Consider the following 25,395-nt stretch of genomic DNA (forward strand, 5'->3'; position numbering starts at 1 on the left):
AAAAACTCCACCGTGGAGTTGTAAAACCACTGTTACAAGTGGATTTGAGGAAAAGTGAAATGGTTAAATACAGATCTGGCCCCTTTTGGGTGGGGGCAGCCAGGAGACTGGGACCTGGAGGTTGTTTTAAAAGGTATTTATTTATTTATTTATTACATTTTTATACCGCCCAATAGGCGGTATAGAAACTTTCTATACCGCCTATTGGGCGGTATAAAAATGTAATAAATAAATAAATAAATACCTTTTAAAACAACCTCCAGGTCCCAGTCTCCTGGCTGCCCCCACCCAAAAGGGGCCAGATCTGTATTTAACCATTTCACTTTTCCTCAAATCCACCCCCCCCCCCCATACAATTCTTCAGAACAATCTCTAAAGGAGTGGGTCCCTCATGCTGGTAATTCCCCGCACCCATCTCTAAACCTCTTTTTACACACAGACAATTCTTAACTGAAGAGGATGGCAGCTTTTATGCCAGTCCACTCTATTTCCCCTTTGTCTAGATTTGGGGCGGGGCCTCACTATGGGATGTCCTAAAATTAAAGAAGATGGTTGGGTCTCACCAAATCAGCACAGGAGCATTCCGATTTCCACCTCCTCCCAAGACAGCAAATCCAGTGGCCGTCTTAGCCACGAAAGGGATTTTACACACACACACACACACACACACACACACACACACACACACACTCCGCAGCTCAGCACACTCTCTCATGCACACATGCACACTAGGCATGTGCTCCGCTCCGATTAGGAGCGGAGAAGCAGTAGCAGATTGGCCTGCTCCGCCTTACCCAGAGGCGGAGTAGAAGCAGAACGCGGACCCCTAGAAGCAAGGCGAAGAGAAACGCCCGCTTTCGGAGCGATCCTCTTTCCGCGGACCGATCCGATCGCCATTTTGAAACATTTCGCCCATAGGATTGCATTGCGGAAATGAAAAGGGGATAACTGTGTTGTTTTTGAAGCTATCTTCCTGAAAATTATTGTGCTTAGATAAGCACAATAATTGCTTACCTGCCAAAAATCATGGGATGATGGGATTGCCTTGTACCTTGTCATGATTGTGGGTCTAGATGGCATCTGTGAGTGTGCCCACTTCCCTTTTTTTATCTGTCCAAATGACAGAGAACAGTCCACAACTGCAAATGGGGTGCCTGATTTTCATAAATTCCCCAAAAATCAGGAGATGATGTGACTGCCTTGAGTCTTGGTGTGCATATGTATCCCTGGATAAGCTGTCATGGTGGCGAGTTTGAGGTTTCTAACGTGCAAATTGATGGAGCTATCGAAAAGGGTGTGAATGGGGTGTTGGATTTTCATAAATTCCCCAAAAATCAGGGGATGATGGGACTGCCTTGAGTCTTGGTGTGCATGTGTATCCCTAAATAAGCTGTCATGGTGGCAAGTTTGAGGTTTCTAACATGCAAATTGACGGAGCTATCGAAAGGGGTGTGAATGGGGTGTTGGATTTTCATAAATTCCCCAAAAATCAGGGGATGATGGGACTGCCTTGAGTCTTGGCATGCTAGTGTATCCCTGGATAAGCTGTCATGGTGGTGAATTTGAGGTTTCTAACATGCAAATTGACAGAGCTATCGAAAGGGGTGTGAATGGGGTATTGGATTTTCATAAATTCCCCAAAAATCAGGGGATGATGGGACTGCCTTGAGTCTTGGCGTGCATGTGTATCTCTGGATAAGCTATCATGGTGGCGAGTTTGAGGTTTCTAAAGTGCAAATTGATGGAGCTATAGAAAGGGGTGTGAATGGGGTGCCCAATTTTCATAAATTCCCCAAAAATCAGGGGATGATGGGATTGCCTTGATTCTTGGTGTGCATGTGTATACCTCCATGAGGTGTCATGGTGCCAAACTTGAGCTTTCTAACTTTCACAGAAAAAAAGTTGCATACTTTTTTAGCTTAATGCAAGCCTATGGGGGGGGGGAAACGTAGCTCCGATCCGGATCCGGAGCTCCACAGCAGAGTGGAGCGGACATAGGCGGAGCGGGGGTGGAGCGAAGTGGCCCAATCCGCAAATCGCAGATCTGGAAGAGAAGCAGAGCGGGGGGGGTGTCCGTGCACACCCCTAGTTTTGATGTCTGAATGGGATGCATGGGGTGTTTGAATGAATGCATGTGCATGTTTGCAGTTTGTGGTTGGGGAGGGGTGTAGTTTTCAGTGCGTGATTTGGGAGTGTGTGTGATTTGGATGTGATATTCCTATTAAATAATGCATTTTGACCTATAGACCTTCCTTTCCAATTTGTTTGTTATTTACGTATTTATATAATAGATGCATTTCCAAATTTCAACCACATTCCCAGGTCAGTTAAAAACAGAGAGAGAGAGAGAGAGAGAGAGAGAGAGAGAGAGAGAGAGAGAATAAAACAACTGAAAGGTAAATAAAAAGAAGAAGAAGCGAAAAGACAGAAAATTAGAAAAATAGTTTAACGTAGTCAGTGGGATTATAGTAAAACAAGAGAGACACATGGCATCTTAAAGACTAAGAAATTTATTCTAACAAAAAGATGTAGGCTGGATGCTTCTTCATTAGTCGTGTGCGTGTATGCTATATTTTCTTCACAACAACCTTGTGAGGTAAGTAAACCTGGGGGAGAGTGATAACACCCCCACCCCCGCACCCGTCCACTCCCAAGATCCACAGTAAGATCCATAACTGCACAGTGGCTCTACACTCCAGGTCAAAGACTGTATCCACTCCTACGTTAATTCCCCTCCATTCAATAAATGCAAAGTATTATTCTTAGTATTACCACTGTTTGTAGGATCAGTTACTTCAGGCATTGGTGAGGAATGAAAACAGATTTTCGTTTAAACGGGGGGGGGGATTTGTACAACTGATTGGAGATGTCACTGTGCTCTTAATGAGGACACCTGTGTTCTGGCATCTAGGGAAATGTCGGTTTATCACGGCATGAACTTTCAAAGACTCTGGTCCAATGTTCAAGAAATGATCAGACAAGGTAGTATGTCTGTCTGGAGCTCACTACTGCTCCACTGAACCTCTCCCTAAGGTAGTGGCCATGTATGTCTCATCTCGACTTCATACCTTTACTGACAGGTGAACCATATGCAACATAAGCAGGTTAGCCAAGAGCTACAGGAAACTGTTCTCCTTTCATAATCACAAAATAACATGGTCACTTTTTTGAACCTCATCCTTATTTTTATTTTTCGTAACCCCACCCTTAAAAGAGACAACTTTGAATATGAGCTAATATTTTACAAAATGTCTTCCACTCAGAACTTCACAAAGTAAATAACTGCCAGCCAAAATAACTATGAAAGCCAGGTTTCATTCTCTTTGCCCTCAGGCTGCAGTATGATCAAGGGCATGTCTCGATCAGGAGATATCCAAGGGATCACCCCGGAATCATCCCTGTGAGTCCACATGATGCACAGGGGATCCCAAGGCAGGGAGGGATGATCCCTCCCTTTACAGATTTAATCCCAACTTTTCCCGAGGCCTTGGGATTGTTCTGAGAGCACAGGAGGTGTGGGCAGCTGTCCTGGTTTCTTCATGCCTCCTCAGGAGTAAACATGAGGAAGAGAGGACTGGGCATGGGGTACGGAGCTATTCAGGAGCTCCGTGTCCATCGGGGTGGGAGGGGGGAGTGAGATTTTTTTTAAAAAAAACACCTAACCTTTTCAATGGAGCGTTTGTGCACTTATTTTCAATAAAGAAACAAAAAACAAAAATGGCGGGTGCGACATCCTCTTCCTCCCGGGACATCGCCTGAGGGGGAGGATCTCATGATCATCATATTGTGTGAACCTCCCCCTCCCCTCCTTAGGTATAGACATGCCAAAAGACTCTGTATTTATAAAATAATATTTTTAAGAAGAAAAAGAATTTAACTGTGAACCCACATGTTAGTTCGAAATAAAAACCAGGTTTGATAGGGCAATCCTATGCATATTTTCTTGGAAGCAATCCAAAGGGCTGACTCCAGGGCACTGTGCAGAGGATTTGAGCCTAAATGACGTTCCCTTCAGACTCTCAATCGGTATTTGAACTGAACATCATGAGATGGTTTTGTGTTTCCAAACCCATGTCTTCTTACATCTGTCGTAGGCATTTCTTCTTCTGCATTAACCAGTTCCATGTCAAAGTAGGCCAGCATCAATAAGACAAACATCTTCATTTCATTAACAGCAAAAAATCGCCCAGGACAAAGTCCAGTTCCACCACCGAAAGGCATACTGTAATTGCTTAAATGTACTGTGATTAAATGTTCTTGGCTAAAATATAAGAGAACTGATAGATTTACCCATCCCATTCATTTAATGAGTCTACTCTAAACATAATTAAATCTGGATCAAACCCAACGAAAACCATGGCAACGAATTGATGAGCGAGACGGCTGTGCACCTGAATGGGGCAACTAACACAAAAGCCAGGAGCGGAAAAGTCTGGGAAGCGAAACCCCAAATCCGGTTCATGATTTGGACGTTGTCCGAAACACATCTCTCCCCATTTCTCTAAAGCAACCAACAAATGCCAGTGAGTCCACATCGCAGCAGCCACCGGTTAGGGGGCCTGGGAGGTTCTCCTGGCACCTACACTATATTCTTTCAGATGCCAGGTGAACCTCCTTTTTATTCTCTCAGTTATTTAACAGTCTATAAATTTAATTTTAACTTTGTTTGTTTTTTAATTTAAATGTCTTCCACTCTGAACTTCACAAAGTAAATAACTGCCAGCCAAAATAACTATGAAAGCCAGGTTTAAATCCCTTTGCCCTCAGGCTGCATTATGATCAAGGGTATGTCTAGATCAGGCGATGTCCCGGTGATCGCCCTGAGATCATCCCTGCGTGACCACATGATGCACAGGGGATCCCAGGCAGGGAGGGATGATCCCTCCTTTTACAGCTTTAATCCTGACTTTTCCCGTGGTCTTGGGATTGTCCTAAGAGCATGGGACGTGTGGGCAGCTGTCCTGGTTTCTTCACGGCTCCTCGCGAATAAACGTGAGGAGCCATGAACCAGGCACAGAGCTCTTCAGGTGCTCCATTCCCATAAGGATGGAGGGGAAGCAAGATTTTTTTAAAAACAAACACCAACAACTAACTTTTTCAATGCAGCGTTTGTACACTCATTTTTGATTAAAAACACACATACAAAAAACATAACAAAAATGGCAGGGTCTGGTGTTCAAAGCCTGTGTCGCCCCATAAGAAGTGGTGGCAGACGGGAGGTCTGTTGTTCAGAGCCTGTGTCGTGGCATAAGAAGTGGTGGCAGCAGTGGGATCCGAAGTAGACTCTGTTCATTTATAGTGACAGAAGTCAAAAAGGATTTTATTTGTGAACAGGACAGAGGGTGGTTACTGTAAAGCACCTCAGAGGTCCTTAGCTGTGAAGGTTACATATTACCTAAGTCAGAGGTTGCGCTGATACAATTCTCTGACAGGATATTTTTGTCTGTGGTGAGATACATATTATAAAATATCAAGTTTACCACTCCTGACCTCAATTGAAAACTCCCAGTACCATTTTATTCATTAAGATTGAGTCTCTGTCTGATAAAAAAAGGATATCTTAGCATTGAAGAAAGATGCCCTTTCAGACAGATGTAAACGTTTAAATTTGCCAACTGAAGGAAAGTCAGTTGATGAAATGAAATGGGCTCTTATAGAACATTACAGAGTTCATGCTGCAGTTGAAACTGAGGAAAATCCTCTGAGGCAAGTGCCTGTAGAAATGTCTACTCAATACATTCAGCTAGAAAAGGAGAAATTAGAACAACGAAAAGCTGATAGACAACTTGAATTAGAAAAGATTAAACAGCAGGAGGAACAACAAGAAAGGCTGAGGGGAAAAGATCGTGAGGCAGAAATAAGATTAAGAGAAAAAGATCGAGAGCTGGAGCTAGAACGAATTGCTTTAGAAAAGAGAAAATTTGAGCGGGAAGATCAGAGGAGAATTGAGGAAGGGACTAGACCTCCCAAATTATCTCCTAAAGACTTTACTCCTTATATTGAGGGGCAAGATCCCCAAATTTTCTTCAATACCTTTGAAAAGGCAGCCATGATGTGGGAAGTAAAGCCACAAGATTACATGAAGTTTATCCCTAACTTGATCAAGGGAGACCTGGCTGAAATTTATAACAGTTTTCCTGTAGGGGAAGCTTTAGATTTTGCCTCATTTAAAACAGCAGTTTATAAAAGATTTCACTATGGGCCTGAGTATTTCCAGAAGAAATTTAGAAGCCTTAATGATGTGTCATCCAAATCTTTTGTGGAGTCGGGACACAAGTTAGTAGATCATTTTGAGAAATGGATCACCTGCACTGAGGTGAAAACCAAACAAGATTTAGTTGATCTGATGATTAAAGATCAATTAATTTTTCAAATCCCTCAAGATATAAGATTGCTGGTGAGAGATAGAGACCCAAAAACTTATCAAGATGCAGCTTCCCTGGCTGATCAATTTTCCTTAAACCGGGGCTATCATATGACCAGCAAGTCTACTAAAGAAAATAATATTAAACCAGGGGATAAACATAATGGGGATAAAAAGTAAGCTGAGGTAAATAAAAATCAGTTGCCAACAGAAAAGGTGGGAAACACCACCAAACCTCTGTTTGGAAAAACAGACCTCACATGTCATCATTGTGGGTTAGTGGGGCATATTAGACCACAATGTCCCAGGCGGAGATAAGAGAAAGAGAAAAGTACCTCAGTAAGGAGAGTGGATATAAATAAAGATGCTGAACATCCCCAAAGTTCCCAGTGTTACACATTAGTGTGGGGAGAAATGAAAGAATCAAATCAATCTTTGTGGGAAGATGTTTTAATAAATGGAAGAAAGCATAAAGCTATTCTAGATACTGGAGCTCGTGTATCTCTGATTAGAGCAGACCTTGTGATGAGCGAGGAGATTATTCCTCACAGAAAAATTAACATCAAACCTGTGACAGGGCCCATAATTGAAATTCCTGTAGCCGAGATGGAAGTTACATGGAGGCGAGTCACAGGGAAATGTATTTTGGGTGTTAATTCCTGTCAGGAGGAACCTCTAATCCTAGGTACTGATATCATGGGGTTAGAAGGTAGAAAAGTTTTTATTATTACACGCTCACAAGCAGCAGTGGAGGGCTTGTCAGACAACTGTAGCGAATCTGGAGAGGCTGAGTGAATGGGAGAATGTTAGAAGCAGTCAAAGAAAAGTTTATTCTGGCCTCAGATGCTTCAGAAGTCAGAGATAGAGCAGAACTGTGGCAGACAGGGGACGATGTGATCCATCCCGTGGCCTACTACAGCAGAAAGTTGACAGAGAGAGAGAGAGAAGCTGTTCTGCTGTCCAAGAGAAGTGTCTGGCCATCGTTTGGGCTGTGGACAGGGTCGAACCGTGCTTGTCAAGATGGTGGTTCATCTGGCAAGCAGGTCATCAGGCGCTGTTGTGGCTGCAACCCATAGAAAGCCACAACCAACTTTTGCAGCAGTGGTCGTGGTGGATCCGGAGCTTCAACGCAGAGATCCAGCATGTGGCAGGTCGGGAGAACATCATCGCGGATGGACTGTCTCGCCAGGAATTGTCCAGTTCACCAGTAAAGTGAGACTTTGTTGTGGACATTGTGATGCTCCTGGACTTTAAAAATTGGAGCCAAAAAGTGGACTAATAAAAATGTGGTTCATTTAACTTGTTGATGTTTAAAAAGCTTTGTATGTGTATATATATTGATATTGCTATTAATTGTATATATAAATGTTTAACCATTTTATTTCCCCAAACCCTATGTACAGGTCCAGGTATTAAACCAGCCCCATACTCGGGTTTTTTAAAAAAGGGGGGGGGGAATATGTGGCGTTACACCCCACAAGTCAATTCCAAATGTATGTCTGTAGTTTGTAAGTCTGTGGTTTTTAGAATGTTGGCCTGAGTGGGCGGAGTTAGAATGTCTTGGGAGGGGGAGGAGTGATATATAAGGGAAGGCCGGAGGGGATTGTGAGTTCAGTTCTGTTCTTTCCAGGGAGACTTGTTAGGGACTCTTAGAGTCTGTAGTGCTCTCTGTGTTTATGGTACTTAAGTTCTGGGAAATTTGAGAGTCAGTGTAGTGAGTGGTGTCTTTAGAGTGTGGTGTGCCCGTAGTGGAAGTATATTAATCAATACTGATAATAAAGAAAGTTCAAGAGTGATTGTGTGAGAAAAAGGAAAGTGCGAATGTGAATGAGTGACCGGATTGTATGAAAGGTTTCAAAAAGGTTTTTAAATGTTGTTGTTTGAAACAAATAACAACTTTTAAAAATAAATTTTGATTGTTTTGTTTTTAAACTACCACAAAAGTCCCACGTGTCTGTTTGGCGTTTATCATCTTAAGTTTACACATTCAGCACCCACTCCGACAATCATTCACCTAAGCAGATATAACTCACAGCGTATTATTATATAAATTAAAATCCATTCTCCATTTTAAACCCCTTTCTCCACATAGTTTGGAGGAAGGTGGTTTTTATCCCTCACCTCAGGCGTATCAAGCGGCGGTGCTTAGCTTGAGCAGGGAGTAGCCTCGGCCGGGTCTGGTGTTCAGAGCCTGTGTCGCCCCATAAGAAGTGGTGGCAGATGGGAGGTCTGTTGTTCAGAGCCTGTGTCGCGGCAACATTGTCCGAAACACCTCTCTCCCCATTTCTCTAAAGCAGCTGTTCTCAACCTGTGGGTCGTGACCCCTTTGGGGGTCGAAAAAGTTTAATCCCAACTTTTCCCTTGGTTTTGGGATTGTCCTGAGACCACAGGAGGTATGGGCAGCTGTCCCGGTTTCTTCACGGCAAGTAAATGTGAGGTGCTATGGCACGGAGCTCTTCAGGTGCTCCAGGCCCATAAGGGTGGCGGGGGGGAGCAAGATTATTTTTTAAAAAAACAAACACCAACAACTAGCATTTTCAATGGAGCGTTCGTACACTCATTTTCGATAAAAAAACAAAAAATAATAATGGCTGATGCCATGTCTTCTTCCTCCCGGGATGTCATGTGCCACGTGTAGACTGAGGGGGAGCATCTTGCGATCATCATATCATGGAAACCTCCCCCTCCTCTCCCTAGGACTAGACAGGCCCAAAGACTTTGTATTTATAGAATAATATTTTTATTAGGAAAAAAAGAATTACCCTGAGTTTAACTGCGAAATCATATCTTTGTTAATAAAAGCCAGGTTTGATAGGGCAATCCTTTGCATATTTGAGCCTAAATGACTTTCCCCTTAGACTCTCAATCGGTATTTGAAGTGAATATCATGAGATGGTTTTACAGTTCCAAACCCAAAGCTTCTTACATCTATCGTAGGCATTTCTGCTTCTGCATTAACCAGTTCCATGTCGAAGTAGGCCAGCATCAAGAAGACAAACATCTTCATTTCATAAACAGCAAAAAATCGCCCAGGGCAAAGTCCAGTTCCACCACCGAAAGGCATACTGTAATACTTTAGCTTTCCCCCATTCTTATAGAACTCCTTTTTTATGCCATCTGGGGTCACAAACCTGTCGTATTTGAATGTGTGAGGGTCAGGGTGGATTTCTGGATCTGTTTGCAGGGCAAGAAAAGGCGACAGCACTAGATCATCACCTTTCCGGAGAGTATATTCTTTGCCATCGGCCATCTTAATATCCATTTCCTGCATCACGGTTCTGAAGATAAAACCAGACCCTTTCAAGCGCAGAGTTTCCTCTATTGCACTGTCCAGAAGAGGAGTTTTGATCATATCCAAGGACACGTTGATGAAGGGGCCGCCTGCCTCGACCTCCTGACCGGTCTCTCTTAGAACTCTCTCCACTTCTTCCCTCACTGCCTTCATTGCTTCTGGATATTTCAGGAGATACAGAAGAATCCAGAAGGTAGCATGGACAATGTTAGTTTGAGATAGCCAGAGAAGCATCAGCTGTAATTGAGTCCGCGTCTTTTCAGTAATCCCAGGCTCAGATAACTGCTGATTTAGTTCAGCTACCCAATTGCTGATGCCCACCCTTTGGTATAACTTTTCTACTGAGAGAATGTCCCAGAAGTACTTCTTCAATCTCTCTGTCTCCTTCTTTCTCAGAGGGTCTAGTGTGCCAGTGACCATATGGGGAAAGAAATGGTCAAATTTCTGAAAATTTTCCGACAAGTTTCCACCTTGGGTTAATTCATTCTCCTTAGCATTTTCTTTGCTGTCTACATCTTTGTGTGGCTCATTGCCAAACAAACTCAGAAAAGAGGCTTGGAAGACAGTTTTGTAGATAAAGTGGAGGACTCCCTCCTGCCGCCAAGATCTTTTCCCCTCACCTGAATCCTGGCTGAGAAGCATCACGGACGTCAACTTCTCCATCATCTCCTGGTTCAGGACAGGTAGATACTTCCCTCCGAGATACTTATCACTGATTTTTTTAAAACGATGTAGCTGAGATTCTGTGGAGTGGAGGCCAAAAACATTACGTGCCACCATTGATGTAAATTTATAATAACCCAGCATTTGTTTTGATACATTCATTAAGGGTTCATAAGTAGAAGGATCAATCAAAAAATGCATGTAACTGCCTCCAAGCAAAACTGTGAAAATATCCCCATGTTTCTTCCGCATCCTTTCCAAAAACTCTTCAGGGCTCCGAATGAAACTTAGCCCGTGTCCGAGCCATGGAAGGAAGCCTTTGTCCAATGGAGGTTCCTTGGGTTTCCTCTTGCGAAATGCTCCTATTTGATGGAGTCCGCCAAGTAGGGTTGCCAAGAGGCACGCTAAGAAAGTGCAAAGCACAGTCTCCCAGAGAGTCATTGCTGGTGTGGTGGATGAAAAACTGCAAAAGAATAAATGGATCCACAGGTTTATATGAATCAATGATGTTTCAACATGTTTAAACTCATATGACATTTTAAAACAATAAAATCTAATTAAAATATGACAGTGTGCAGGCTGGTGGATTTAGCCAACAAAGGCCCTGTCAAAAAGCCATGTCTTAACCTGGCACAGAAATGAAACCAGTGACAGTCAGGACCCCAGAGGGAGGGCATTCCACAGACGGGGTGCCACAACAGAGAAAGTCCTCTCCTATGTCCCAACATAGCATATATCTTGCATTTTTGGGGCATGGAGAAAGGCTCCTCTGGCAGATCTCTGGTCTAGGGCAGGCAGATATAGAGAGAGGTTCTCCCTCAAGTTTCGAAGACTCAAGCAGTTTACAGCTTTAAACATCATACCAGCATCTTGAATTTGGACTGGAAACTTATTGGCAACCAGTGCAACTCCTTTAAGATGGGTGTGATATGGTCTCTATGAGATGTTCCAGTCAGCAATGCAGCTGCTGCATTTTGCTGGACAAAGCACAGGCCGTTCCAATACAATTGGAAAGGCAGAAACAAAAAGGAAATAGAAACTATGGATAGAAACAGGTGAACAGTGGCAAAGAGCACCTTTTATCAGCTCAGACTGATATACCAACTGCGCCCTTATCTGGACAGAGATAGTTTAGCTACAGTTATCCATGCTCTGATAACATCTCGTTTGGATTACTGCAATGCGTTATACGTGGAGCTGCCTTTGAAAACGGTCCGGAAACTTCAACTGGTGCAAAACAGGGCAGCACGCTTACTAACAGGGACTGGCCGACAAGACCACATTACACCAGTCCTTTTCCAGCTTCATTGGCTGCCAGTCCAGGTCCGGGCCCGATTCAAAGTGCTGGTATTAACATTTAAAGCCCTAAACGGCTTGGGGCCAGGTTATTTGAAGGAACGCCTCCTCCCATATGTACCTGCCCGGACCCTAAGGTCATCTTCAGGGGTCCTTCTCCGTGAGCCCCTGCCAAAGGAAGTGAGGCAGGTGGCTACCAGGAGGAGGGCCTTCTCTGCTGTGGCACCCCGGCTGTGGAATGAGCTCCCTAAGGAGGTTCGCTTGGCACCTACATTATATGCTTTAAGATGCTAGGTGAAGACCTTTTTATTCTCCCAACATTTTAACTATCTATAAATTTTAAATAACATGGTTTTAAATTTGTAATTTTGCATTGCTGCTGTTTTTATCTGGTTGAGCTTTTATATTGTATTTTATATTATGGTTTTATACTCTTGTTTTATACTTTGAATGGTTTTAATTTTTGTGAACCGCCCAGAGAGCTCCGGCTATTGGGTGGTATAGAAATGTAATAAATAAATAAATAAATAAATAAATAGAAAGTATTCTCCAGGTACTCATGGATGGGAATGTTATGGACGTCATATATCTTGACTTCAGCAAAGCTTTTGACAAAGTGCCCCATGATATTCTAATTAACAAACTAGCTAAAAGTGGGCCAGAGGGAGCAATTATTAGATGGATTCACAGTTGACTACAGAATCGGACTCAAAGAGTGCTAATCAACGGTACGTTCTCAAACTGGGGGGAGGTAACGAGCGGGGTAGAGCAGGGCTCAGTCCTGGGCCCAGTGCTCTTCAACATTTTTATTAATGAGTTTGACAAGGAGGTGCAGGAAACGCTCATCAAATTTGCAGATGACACAAAATTGGGTGCGATAGCTAATACAATGGAAGACAGAAACAAACTTCAAAGTGTTCTTGATAGGCTGGAGTGCTGGGCTGAAAACAACAGAAAGAAATTGAATAAGGATAAATGTCAAGTTCTTTATCTATGAAATAGAAACCAAATGACCATATGAAAAGGAGGACAGGGCTTTAACAGTTGCATAGAAAATGGAATTTCAGCAGATGTCATCTGTACATATGGAGAATCTGGTGAAAATTCTCTTTATCACACCAGTTAAAGCTGCAGGTGCCCTGCCCTCTTTTAAATCTGGTCACTCTATATAGCTTCTGCAGTTTTAACTGTGGTGATGAATAGGGAATTTCACCCGGTTCTCCATATATACAAATGACTGAAATTCCGTTTTCTATGCAACTGTTAAAGCCCTGTCCTACTTTTCATATGGTCACCCTAACTATGAAGAAAGACTGAAACAATTGGCCGTGTTTAGCCTGTAGAAGAGAAGGCGGTGCTCCGGATCCGGATCAGTGCTCCGTGTTCTCCCCCCCATTGCATTGTATTGAACATGCTAAACTCCTCCAACTTTTTTAGTTTTCAAGTTAGAAACATCAAAATGGGCACCACAAGAGCTTTAAAAGTATGCAGATTTATGCCCACTTCGAAGGAAATCCGAGCATGCCCTGAATTTTGGGTTTTTTTTGTGTGTTTTTTAAAAAACCCATTTTCAGAAATGCAGTTATCTCTGTCATTTTTCCAGATACAGACCTCTAACTGGGCACCATCAGAGCTTCCACATTGATCCTTATTCATGCCCATTTTGAAGGAAATCCAAGCATGCCCTGATTTCGGGGTATTTTTAAAGATATATCTAAATAAGAATCTTCATCTCAGGTTAAACAGTTCAAAAATGGACACATGGTGTTTCAAGAAATCTTAAACAGGGTGAGCGCAGCAGCAATGCAGCTGCCTTTTCATCACGAGGAAGGACTATGTATTTATTTATTCATTTATTTATTACATTTTTATACCACCCAATAGACGAAGCTCTCTGGGCGGTTCACAAAAATGCCCTGAGTCAAAGCAAGACACGCACAAACCGGCCCTCTGAGGTGGGCACAGAGGAGGAGAGGCAGCAGGCGGCTATGCCCCAGAAGCGCTGGGAGCAAGCATGCCATAGGCTTGTGGGGTTGACCCACACATCACATCTACATCTCCCAGGCACCAGGAGGGCAGAGAGGTGCTACACAATGTATGATGACTAAGCCATAGACCTCTGGGGAAGTCAGTCCCAGCAGATCCCGACACCCCACAATGATGGCACCCAGGCAGAGGAGGCAGGCAGAGAGGCGGGCACAGGTGGGCACAGGAAGGAAGGCTGGCGGGCATTAAGGGGGTGGTACATTGCACAGGTAAGCCATAGATCTCTGGGGGTGTAATTTCCAGTAGATCCAGCTACTCCACAATGATGGCACCCAGGCAGAGGAGGCAGGCAGGCCGAGAGGCGGCCACAGGCAAGCACAGGTGGGCACAGGCAGGCAGGCAGGCAGGCTGATGGGCATTAAGGGGCTGGTACATTGCACAGGTAAGCCATAGATCTCTGGGGGAGTATACTTCCCGTTCCTGTTGGAGAACAACAGCCCAATTCCAAAGGGCTGGTGAAGTGAATGAGTGGCACGAGTTGAAGTGTGAGGTAGCTTCTCGAAGCCAGGAGTCTACATAGGAGCAGCCCAAGGACCTGACTCTGTGCAATTGACCTTAGTGAAGCAAAATCCAAGGACAGTTGAGGGGACACATTTTACGTTGCTCCTGGAAGGAAGCCTCAAACCCAACTTCTAAAACCGCAACAAGGCCTATGTTGCACAGTCGACGTCCCATGTGTCTTCTGCCCAGAGAAAGTAAAAATTAACACTCAGCACCCTCCAAATGAGAGCCAGTGGACTGCGGGAGTCAGAACAGTACAGGGAAGGCACCACCCGTCTGCTAAGGGGGGTGCAACATGGCAGCTTGTAGAAGAGAACCACAAGCGCCATCAGCCTCTTGAAGCCTGCATTTCCAACGAGGCTGAATGGCTGGTCGTCCAACGGCACCATCTCACTGACGCAGGCGGTGATCTGGGTGGGCGTGGGAAAATGCCAACTTGTGGCTCCATACTTCCCCCTCCCCATGTCCTCGAGGGTTGCCTGCCTAACCCTTGTGGGGATGGAAGATGGAGAGCTTAGAGCGCCAGCAGCAGCAGCCTTCTGCTTTCGCCTGGAACCAGTCGCCTTGGAAGTACCCGCCACTTCCCCCAGCAAGATCAACTGCTGCTGCCACAGCAGATGCATCCTGAGGCTGCTGGTTCCATAATGCCCTGTAGCTGAACCCTCGCTTAGGGAAGCCTTACAGTGGCAACAGACAGCAAAGCGGGAATCCACTCCCACCTTAAAGTGGTCCCACACCATGCTTGTCTTTCGCTTCCGTGGTGACACCAACTACCCGCCTACGCTCTCAGGTGTCGCCACAGAAGCAGGGGTAACAGTGGAAGAGGGCTTGGATACTGGGGAGAGAGCTTCGGCCTGCTGCTCCTCATCACCCACATCCTGAAGGACCACCTCCTCCTCTTGCCCCTCCACTGTGCTGAGGACCTCATCTATAATGTCTTGCGAAAGATCCATCAGCGGGCTCCCCTCAATCAATAATGAAGAAGTTGGGGATACTCCTCCTCCTCCTACAATGGCACTAATGCTGCTGCTTCTGCCTGCCTCTTGCAAAGGGGCAGTTATCCCACCCTCAAAAAGTGAATGGCGGGTGCAAGTTGGAGAAGCGGGCACGTCTGCCTGCTTCTTCTCCTGCTTCTGTTGATGAGCACCCAGCCAAGGAATTGCATTTTCAATTTTCACAGCCGGAGAGGCTGCCTGCTTACTGGTGCCAGCATTGCCTTGCCCACTGCTTTCACCACGAGTGTGTGCTTTTCCCAAACTTTATTTAAATGCTTTCTGCACTTAACAAGCAGTGCACAGCAAACACAGTCACACAATCACACACAGTCACAACAAACACACACACACACACACAGAGAGAGAGAGAGAGAGAGAGAGAGAGAGAGAGAGAGAGAGAGAGAAAGAGAGGATAGATTTTGTTTGGTATTTTTTGTTTGTTTTTTTTCTATAGAAGAAGGAAAATGAATTCAAACAGAGTCACAGAACACAGGGTTTAAAAGACGGGGGGAAGGGGTGGGAGTTGGGAAACAAACAAACACTCCAAATGAAGAATTATAAATGTATATAAATCAAAGTAAGGCAAAACACAAAGCAAAGGAAAGCTAAGCAAAAAGTCAGAAACAAACAAACAAACAACCCAATCTGATCTAAATCCTATATCTCCTCCAAAACGCAGCTGCAGAAATACCCTCCTCTCTCCATGTAGAGAGAAAAAGGAAAACTGTCTCTTGGTAGCTCTGGCATAGTCTCCCCTCCAACATTGGTATTGGAGGATGCTTCACATAGGTGATCAATTATCATCACGATTGGGAGTTGAATCTGCCTCTCATCGTTTTAAAAAAAATGTTCCCCCTTCCTGTTTTACCCATTCTATAAAAACTAATAGCAAGCAAACCATACAATGAAAAATTCTGAAAATCGAAATAAATGACCCCCAATCACCACTCTCTAAGCACAGTAAGTTTCAGCGATGTAGCTTTAAAAACAAAGAAGTTATAGCTGTTCTTTCGCCCAATGCAATCCTAAGCAAAAGAGCTTCCAAAATGGTGGGTGGAGCCTCACGACTAAGCAGATTGCTCTGCAAATGGGTGACCCGCTTCATAATGCTTCACTTCACCCTGACCCAATCCGTCTCCACCTTTGGCGGAGGTGAATCAGGCCAATCCGATATCGCTTCTAGAAACCAAACCAAAGCAGAGCACAGCCCTAATTTCCCTAGTGGCAAACGCAACACATGCCAATGAGACATTTTTGTTGCTGCTCAGTTGGTTGTATAACCCATAAACCAATATGTGAAGTATGACAAGACAAAGAAGAGGTGCCCAATCAATGCCCTGGATGCTGGATCCCATCCACGAGATTCACCCAAAACATACATTCACACAAATGAAATCTGACCGGGAAATCAGTATGCAGATACTTGGCTTGTTTCAGGTTTACTGTGATTTTCATCACTTACTTCTTTGTAAACCGCCCAGGGAGCTTCGGCTATTGGGTGGTATAGAAATGCAATAAATAAATAAATCGAAGAGAAGAACAATTATATTGAAGAGACTTCTTGTTCAGCTGGCAGACCAGCTCACTAGGCAAGACTGCCACGACACAGTACTGTATAGGGATTCTAAGCATGATTATTTCAGAAGCAGATTAGATTCAAGATTCAAGAACATTTTACACGACAACTGTATTATTTTAAATTATTTTTAGGCTGCCTTTAAGGATAGAACCCCTTGGAATTGTTGAGCAATAGATTTCATGTGCGCGTAGGGTAGGGTGGGGAGAAATGGCCCAAACAGAACTAAGCATAAGAACATAAGAAGTGCCATGCTGGATCGGACCGAGAGTCCATCTAGTCCAGCACTCTGTTCACACAGGGGCCAACCAGCTGTGGACCAGGGACCCACAAGCAGGACCCACAATGCAACAGCACCCTCCAGCCCATGTTCCCTAGCCATTGGTATATACAGGCTTACTGCTCCTGATCCCAGAGGTAGCACAGAGCCATCAGGCTAGACTTCTCCTCCAGGAATTTATCCATAAGAATATAAAGAGAAAGTGAAGATGTGGAAGAAAAACTTACGTCACATGGGTTTGCTTTCAGAAGAGTGAAGTTTAAGCTCCCTCCTCTGATTAAGAGCAGAGTGCAATGTACTTTTGGAAGTCTGCCTCCTTGTTCTGTACAGAGATCATATTTCTTTAAAGAGGCATGGGAGTGCCACTCTAGTTAAGGTCGTACAGTAAAAAAGCATTCTACCATTATAAATGGGTAATTTTCATTGTATAAAGAATGTTTCACCAATCTTCTTGACATGTACATGTGCCAGAATGAAATATTACAACGTATAAGGTGGCCATTTTAGTTCATAATACAAGTATGCTCAGTCGTGTCTTGCTCCTCCTTTCAAAGCTGACTGGAACCTTGGCAAGGGAAAGAGTTTCCTCTCCTTTTCTGCACAATAATCCTACAAATAACAACTGACTTCCTTTGAGTGTGTGTATGTGTGTTCTTTTATTCTTCATTTGATCATTGCTGCTGCTTGGTTTTCAATTCAACCCAAGCCAGGTCTACTCAGAAGTAAATTCTGTTCCATGCAATGAGTCTCACTTCCATGCACTAATTTGAAGGGGTGCCAAAAGAGATTCTGAATAGAATTTAAAAACCTGTCGATTTCCTACTTGGTATACAAAAATCAAAACAGATCATAAAAGGGCTACTTATTTGCAAGAATGAACCTTTTGCCCTGTTAGGCATGTTTTTACCCAGCTCAGATGTCAAACCATGTCCACTGAGTATCTGGCTGGAAGATTTTCTAATAGACCTGCGAAAGAGCGTTTTTGCATAAGAGATGCAGGACATATTGAAGATCTCGTACATTCTATCCTATACTAGGGTGACCATATTTTGGAAACCAAAGAGGAGGGCAACATGGTCGCCCCACAAGGGGGCATGTCCAGCACCAATGGGCGTGCCCACCCGAACATAGCCTTGGACACATGTCTGATTTTACAGCACACATTTAAGACAAATCTGTTCTACATAACACCTTAATGTTCAAATCACTGAAATAAAGAACAAGTGAGAGATTCAATGTATCTGAAATTAACTTCTCCCGCTCCTATTTTTGTAGGTTTTGCTGTACTTTGAAGCTTTTGCTATACTCTGTGTGTTACATTCTCCCCTTCCCTCAAATATCTTTTCTGACTGTATCTTCACTCATTGCAAGCTGCTGTGGTTGTTAACAGGGTTTGATACTGACCAGCCGGATGGCTGGCTTTTTAAAATTTCAATTTTTTAAAGAAGCTTGTGTATAATTGTCACAAGTTTCTCTACTCTAACATTAAGGTGGGTGTTGTGGCAGTGAACACTACCTTGCCCATTCACACTCCTCACGTATATACATTAGCTTCTCAAGGGTTGTGTGTTGGCACCACTTCGCACATCCAGACTTTGAACTCCTGTCTCCTTCCTGCACAAACATGCAACTCTGAGACCCTCTTCCTAATGCCCTGCGTTTCATGCCAGCACCATGGGACTAAGTTACAATAGGGGTCTCTGGGTTGTCTGTGCAGCCTCTGTTGTCTCTCACTCTAAGGGCCTTGCTAGACCTACCTGTATAGTAGGGGCCAGGCCATGCGAGAAGTAGCGTGTCCTGTAGGCCCCGTCCACACGTAAGACGCGACGGGGCCGAGTGAAGCCCCATCGGATACGCCATTTTTTTCTCCTTAAAGGGGCCACGTGTGCAGGAGCGCACCACTGGAAAAGGTAGGGGTGTTTTTTAAAAAATAAAATAGGAACCCTGCCCCCCTGCCCCGGATTCCCCCCCACAACCTCCCCTGGCCTCCAATCCTTCCCTGTCCACACCTGCTGTGTACTGCTACCACCGCCGATGTCCCCAGCCGCCCTGTCCCGCAGCTGCCGCTGATGTTCCGAGCTGCACTGTCCTGCTGCCGCCACTGTACCCAACCGGGTTTTCCTGTTGTCGCCATGTCCTCTGCCCCACTCTGGTCATTGGCACCCCCTCCCTCACCACGCCGTTTCCACAACTGAAATTAGCACGACCTTGGCTACTCCAGCTAAACTGATAACCTGCAGGTGCTGCTCCAGGAGATAGGGAAGGCTTGGCACCAGGGCCAGGGCCAGAATTTTTTCGCCCTAGGCAAGGTGTGCTATTTTCATACACCCCTAAAAAAAATGCCAACTTCGATTTTTAAGAACAGGTGTTTTGTAGAAAAAATAAAAAGCGCAAAACTTGAAATTGCTAATTTTATTATAAATTGCAAGAATAAGTAACAATCAATTTTTGATTATCTTTCGCAAATACAAAAGACAATATTTTGGCACACAAATCAGTTTGACCTAAAGGGCACTCGGTATAATGCATACTTCTGCCATTGGCAACACAACGTTAAAACCTTTCACTTTTACACACCTTTAAGTATATATACTATTTAAGGTGACTTAGGCCACAGCTAGACCTTAGGTTTATCCTGGGGTCATCCAGGGTTCGCCCCTAAATGAGCACTGGATCCCCTGTGTATCACCTAGATGAACAGGTTTGACCCCTGGACGATCCAGCGATAAACCTTAGGTCTAGCTAACCCGTCATGTTAACACAGCCTCAGAAAATGAACAAAATCAAGTTGTTTATTAAGGGAATTATTTACAAAAGTGAATAAAACATCACTCTGAATAATAGAGATTGCTTAAACGTACTGTGATTAAATGTTCTTGGCTAAAATATAAGAGAACTGATAGATTTACCCATCCCATTCATTTAATGAGTCTACTCTAAACATAATTAAATCTAGATCAAACCCAATGAAAACCATGGCAACGAATTGATGAGCGAGACGGCTGTGCACCTGAATGGGGCAACTAACACACAAGCCAGGAGCGGAAAAGTCTGGAAAGCGAAACCCCAAATCTGGTTCATGATTTGGACGTTGTCCGAAACACATCTCTCCCCATTTTTCTAAAGCAACCAACAAATGCCAGTGAGTTCACATCGCAGCAGCCACCGGTTAGGGGGCCTGGGAGGTTCTCCTGGCACCTACACTATATTCTTTCAGATGCCAGGTGAACCTCCTTTTTATTCTCTCAGTTATTTGACAGTCTATAAATTTAATATTAACTTTGTTTTTTTTTTTAATTTAAATGTCTTCCACTCTGAACTTCACAAAGTAAATAACTGCCAGCCAAAATAACTATGAAAGCCAGGTTTAAATCCCTTTGCCCTCAGGCTGCATTATGATCAAGGGTATGTCTAGATCAGGCGATGTCCCGGTGATCGCCCTGAGATCATCCCTGTGTGACCACATGATGCACAGGGGTTCCCAGGCAGGGAGGGATGATCCCTCCTTTTACAGCTTTAATCCTGACTTTTCCCGTGGTCTTGGGATTGTCCTAAGACCATGGGACGTGTGGGCAGCTGTCCTAGTTTCTTCACGGCTCCTCGCGAATAAACATGAGAGCTCTTCAGGTGCTCCATTCCCATAAGGATGGAGGGGAGGCAAGATTTTTTTAAAAAACAAACACTAACAACTAACTTTTTCAATGCAGCGTTTGTACACTCATTTTTGATTAAAAACACACATACCAAAAACAAAACAAAAATGGCAGATGTCACGTCTTCTTCCTCCCGGGATGTCATGTGCCACGTGTAGACTGAGAAGGAGCATCTCCCGATCATCATATCATGGGAACCTCTCCATGCCCTCCCTAGGTCTAGACATGCCCAAAGACTCCATATTTATAGAATAATATTTTTATTAGGAAAAAAAGAATTACCCTGAGTTTAACTGCGAAACCATATCTTTGTTAATAAAAGCCAGGTTTGATGGGGCAATCCTATGCATATTTTCTTGGAAGTAATCAAAAGGGCTGACTCCAGGCCACTGTGCAGAGGATTTGAGCCTAAATGACTTTCCCCTTAGACTCTCAATCGGTATTTGAACTGGATATCATGAGGTGGCTTTGCAGTTCCAAACCCAAAGCTTCTTACATCTATCATAGCCATTTCTGCTTCAGCATTAACCAGTTCCATGTCGTAGTAGGCCAGCATCAAGAAGACAAACATCTTCATTTCACAAACAGCAAAAAGTCACCCAGGGCACAGTCCAGTTCCACCACCAATAGGCATACTGTGATATTTTCGCTTTCCCCCATTCTTATAGAAGTCCTTTTTTATGCCATCTGGGGTCACAAACCTGTCGTATTTGAATGTGTGAGGGTCAGGGTTGATTTCTGGATCTGTTTGCAGTGCAAGAAAAGGCGACAGCACTAGATCATCACCTTTCCAGAAAGTGTATTCTTTGCCATCGGCCATCTTAATATCCATTTCCTGCATCACAGTTCTGAAGAGAAGAGCAGACCCTTTCAATCGCAGAGTTTCTTCTATTGCACTGTCCAGAAGAGGAGTTTTGATCATATCCAAGGACACGTTGATGAAGGAGCCGCCTGCCACGACCTCCTGACCGGTCTCTCTTAGAATTCTCTCCACTTCTTCCCTCATTGCCTCCATGGCTTCTGGATATTTCAGGAGATACAGAAGAATCCAGAAAGAAGCAATGACAATGTTAGTTTGAGATAGCCAGAGAAGCAGCAGCTGAAATTGAGTCTGCATCTTTTCAGTAATCCCAGGCTCAGTTAACTGCCGGGTTAGCTCAGGGCCTTGCTAGATGAGGCCTTAGCATGCTTTGAGGCTCGGTTTCCCTGGTGTGTGTCCAGATGATGCACAGAGGAATCTGGGGTCAGGCCGTGCTGAAGCCTCCCCTAACGCGCCATAAGCGAAGTCGCTTATCGTGCGCCTTTTCCACAGCCCTGGCCTGAGGCCGGGGCTGCGGAACCTCTAGCAAGGTCTGTGGCTTTTTGCGGCTACTCGCTTACTCACGAGTAGCTGGGAAAAGCCACGGACTGGGCACACCGCTCAGCGCTGTGCCCATCGGGCCGGGGGGGTTCCCGGGGGGGAGATGGGGGGAAGGCCGGACCGGCAGGAGAGGGGGAGGAAAGCCAGACATCAGGGATGGGATGGGGCCGAGGGACAGACAACCGGGGATGGGGGCTAGGGACAGATAACCGGGGATGGGATGGGGGCGAGGGATGGATAATTTTAGAAAAGAACCCCACTTACCTTCTCCGTAGTCTTCGGGGTGCACGTGGCCCCTTTAACAAAAAAAAATGGCCGACGCTGCAGGGCTTCCGTAGTCCCTGTGCGTCAGCCGTCTAGGAGGCGGGGCAACGCACACTAAAGTTAGTGCACCGTCACCAAGCCTCCCTGCCGGCTTATCCGGCTGAGTCTAGCAAGGCCCTCAGTTATCCAATTGCTGATGCCGTCCCTTTGATACAACTTTTCTACGGAGAGAATGTCCCAGAAGTACTTCTTCAATCTCTTTGTCTCCTTCTTGCTCAGAGTATCTATGGTGCCGGTGACCATATGGGGAATGAAACGGTCAAATTTCTGAAAATTTTCAGACAAGTTTCCACCTTGGGTTGATTCAATCTCCTTTGCATTTTCTTTGCTGTTTACATCTTTGTGTGGCTCATTGCCAAACAAAGTCAGAAAAGAGGATTGGAAGACAGTTTGTAGGTAAAGTGGAGGACTCCCTCCTGCTGCCAAGATCTCTTCCCCTCACCTGAATCCTGGCTGAGAAGCATCATGGACTTCAACTTCTCCATCATCACCTGCTTCAGTACAGGTAGATACATCCCTCCGAGATACTTATCAATGATTTTTTTAAAACTATGTAGCTGAGATTCTGTGCAGTGGAGGCCAAAAATATTACGTGACACCATTGATGTAAATTTATTATAACTCAGCATTTGTTTTGATACCTTCATTAAGGGTTCATAAGTAGAAGGATCATTTTAAAAACGCCTGTAAACGCCTCCGAGCAAAACTGTGAAAATATCTCCATGTTTCTTCCGCATCCTTTCCAAAAACTCTTCTGGCGTCCTCTTGAAACTTAGCCCGTGTCTGAGCCGTGGAAGGAAGCCTCTGTCCTATGGAGGTTCCTTGGGTTTCATTTTGCAAAACGCTCCTATTTTATGGAGTCCCCCAAGTAGGGTTGCCAAGAGGCACGCTAAGAAAGTGAAAAGCACAGTCTCCCAGAGAGTCATTGCTGATGCACTGGAGGAAACACTGCAAAAGAATAAATGGATCCACAGGTTTATATGAATCAACCAATCAGATGGCAAATTAGGGTGGGGTGATCTAATCCCATTTCTGAGCAGGTGTAGGCAGTTGCACTTTGCCTGTTCCTTTATTTATTTATTTATTTATTTATTTATTTAAATATTAATATCCTGCCCTATATCTAAATGATCTCAGGGAGGTGTACAGATAAAATCATACATATAAAATAGAAGAAATATACAATTCTAAAACAAATTAAACCACTACTATGTTAAAACTTATATGAAATTTTAAAACAGTAAAATCCAATTAAAAGATGACAGTGTGCAGGCTGGTGGATTTAGCCATCAAAGGCCCTGTCAAAAAGCCATGTCTTAACCTGGCACCGAAATGAAGCCCATGCTGGCACCAGTTGGGCTTCCGGAGGGAGGCCATTCCGCAGCTGGGGTGCCACAAAAGAGAAATCCCTCTCTCATGCCCCACCATAGCATATATCTTGCATTGGTGGGGCACAGAGAAGGGCTCCTCCAACAGATTTCAGGTCTAGGACAGGCAGATCTAGGGAGAGGCTCTCCCTCAAGTATCGAGGTCCCAAGCAGTTTAGGGCTTTAAAAGTCAGCATCTTGAACTTTGACCGGAAACGTATTGGCAGCCAATGCAACTCCTTTAAGACCGGGGTGATATGGTCTCTATGAGATGTTCCAGTTAGCTATCTAGATGCTGCATTTTGCATTAGCTACAACTTCCGAGTCGTCCTCAAGGGAAGCCCCACATAGAGTGTATTGCAGTTGTCTAATCGGGAAGTTAGCAGTGCATGTATTACTGTGGCTAGGTTATTCCTTTCCCTAAAGCTTTTAAAACTTGATGTTACTCGGACTTTAGACTGTTAGTTATACTGTTAGTTTTTCCCTACCCTGTGCCTGTTTACCCTACCCAGTGCCTGTTTGCATTATCTCCCCCTCCTTATTGCTTTACTATGACTTTATTAGAATGTAAGCCTATGCGGCAGGGTCTTGCTATTTACTGTTTTACTCTGTACAAGTAAAACAGAGTAAATTTATTGTTGGTTGTTTCACTATGATTTTAATTTTTGTGAACCACCCAGAGAGCTTCAGCTATTGGGCGGTATAGAAATGTAATAAATAAATAAATAAATAAATTGTAGAAGCGGGAGCAGAGCGACCTGATCCATCTCTGCCAAAGGTGGATCCGAATCGGGTCAGGGGGGCAGCGGATCAAGGCAAAGCGGTTCACTCAGTTGCGGAGCGCTTCGCCTTGATCCGGAGCTCCGGAACAGAGATCCGGAACTCTGCATTTTGGATGATTTTTTTTACATAGGATTGTATTGGGTGAAAAAACACCTATAACTTCTTTGTTTTTAAAGCTAATCCCTGAAAATTACTGTGCTTAGAGATTGATGATTGGGGGTCATTTGTGTAGATTTTCAGAAAAACCCATTCAGCGGTTGGGTTGCAATGAATTTTTTTTAATGGGTAAGCAGGAGGGGGAAATAAGCCTTTTTTGGCATTGATAAACAGCTTCATTTCCCAATCGTGATAAGTGATCACCCCCTAAAGCATCCTCCAATCCCAATGTTGGAGGGGGGGACTAGGCCAGAGGCACCAAGAGACACTTTTCTTTCTCTGTCTTTGTGGGGTACGACTTCGGTCACTGTAAAGTGACATTTTCTGGAGCGGTGTTTGGAGGAGTTAGTTGGAGTTTGATAGGATTTGTCTCGGGGGGGGGGGGTGTTTCTGATTTTTTTCCTTAGGTTTCCTGTGCTTTCTTTTGCCTTTCTTTGCTTTATATAAACTTATAATTCTACCTTTGGTGTATTTGTTTCCCACACCCCTTCCGCCCTGTCTTTTAAACCCTGTGTTCCGTGAGTGTGTTTTTTCTATTCATTTTCCTCCTTCTTTATAAAAACAAACAAATTACCAGAAAAATCAATTTATCCTCTGTGTGTGTGTGTGTGTGTGTGTGTGACTGTGTTTGCTGTGCTTATTAAGTGCACAAGCATACACATAAAGTGAGGGCAAAGCCCCACACACTTTACCCATTTCCCCTATAATAAATACATTTATAATAATGATACGTGGCAGC

The 25,395-nt window shown here is 44.2% G+C and overlaps 4 protein-coding genes across 5 annotated transcripts in view; 1 reads left to right on the forward strand and 3 right to left on the reverse strand.

Annotated features, from left to right (window-relative positions):
- Positions 1–8,566, reverse strand: part of LOC134396300 (7-alpha-hydroxycholest-4-en-3-one 12-alpha-hydroxylase-like) — a 63,278-nt gene extending 54,712 nt beyond the window's left edge. For both annotated transcript variants that reach the window (XM_063122760.1, XM_063122743.1), the window contains exon 1: positions 8,486–8,566. The gene's annotated coding sequence lies outside the window, so the exon portion shown is untranslated. The remainder of the gene's footprint in view (positions 1–8,485) is intronic.
- LOC134396320 (7-alpha-hydroxycholest-4-en-3-one 12-alpha-hydroxylase-like) overlaps positions 1–25,395 on the reverse strand; it is a 319,750-nt gene that overhangs the window by 267,248 nt on the left and 27,107 nt on the right. The gene's annotated exons all lie outside the window — the stretch shown is intronic.
- On the forward strand, positions 4,136–7,760 carry LOC134396412 (uncharacterized). Its single transcript, XM_063122907.1, has 2 exons — positions 4,136–5,167; positions 5,220–7,760. The coding sequence occupies exon 2, from the start codon at positions 5,639–5,641 to the stop codon at positions 6,542–6,544; it is 906 nt and encodes a 301-aa protein (XP_062978977.1). The 5' UTR covers positions 4,136–5,167; positions 5,220–5,638; the 3' UTR covers positions 6,545–7,760.
- Positions 9,133–17,256, reverse strand: LOC134396340 (5-beta-cholestane-3-alpha,7-alpha-diol 12-alpha-hydroxylase-like). Its single transcript, XM_063122809.1, has 2 exons — positions 17,241–17,256; positions 9,133–10,782 (listed from the first exon to the last, which is right to left on the reverse strand). Exon 2 carries the CDS (start codon positions 10,758–10,760, stop codon positions 9,219–9,221), a length of 1,542 nt encoding a protein of 513 aa, XP_062978879.1. The 5' UTR covers positions 10,761–10,782; positions 17,241–17,256; the 3' UTR covers positions 9,133–9,218.

Source organism: Elgaria multicarinata, chromosome 1 (genome assembly GCF_023053635.1).
Source record: "Elgaria multicarinata webbii isolate HBS135686 ecotype San Diego chromosome 1, rElgMul1.1.pri, whole genome shotgun sequence".
Lineage (NCBI taxonomy): Eukaryota > Metazoa > Chordata > Lepidosauria > Squamata > Anguidae > Elgaria > Elgaria multicarinata.

Bases quoted from the DNA above. Each gene is read 5' to 3' on its own strand.
- LOC134396412 (XM_063122907.1), top strand. From the start codon at position 5,639: ATGAAATGGGCTCTTATAGAACATTACAGAGTTCATGCTGCAGTTGAA.
- LOC134396340 (XM_063122809.1), bottom strand. From the start codon at position 10,760: ATGACTCTCTGGGAGACTGTGCTTTGCACTTTCTTAGCGTGCCTCTTG.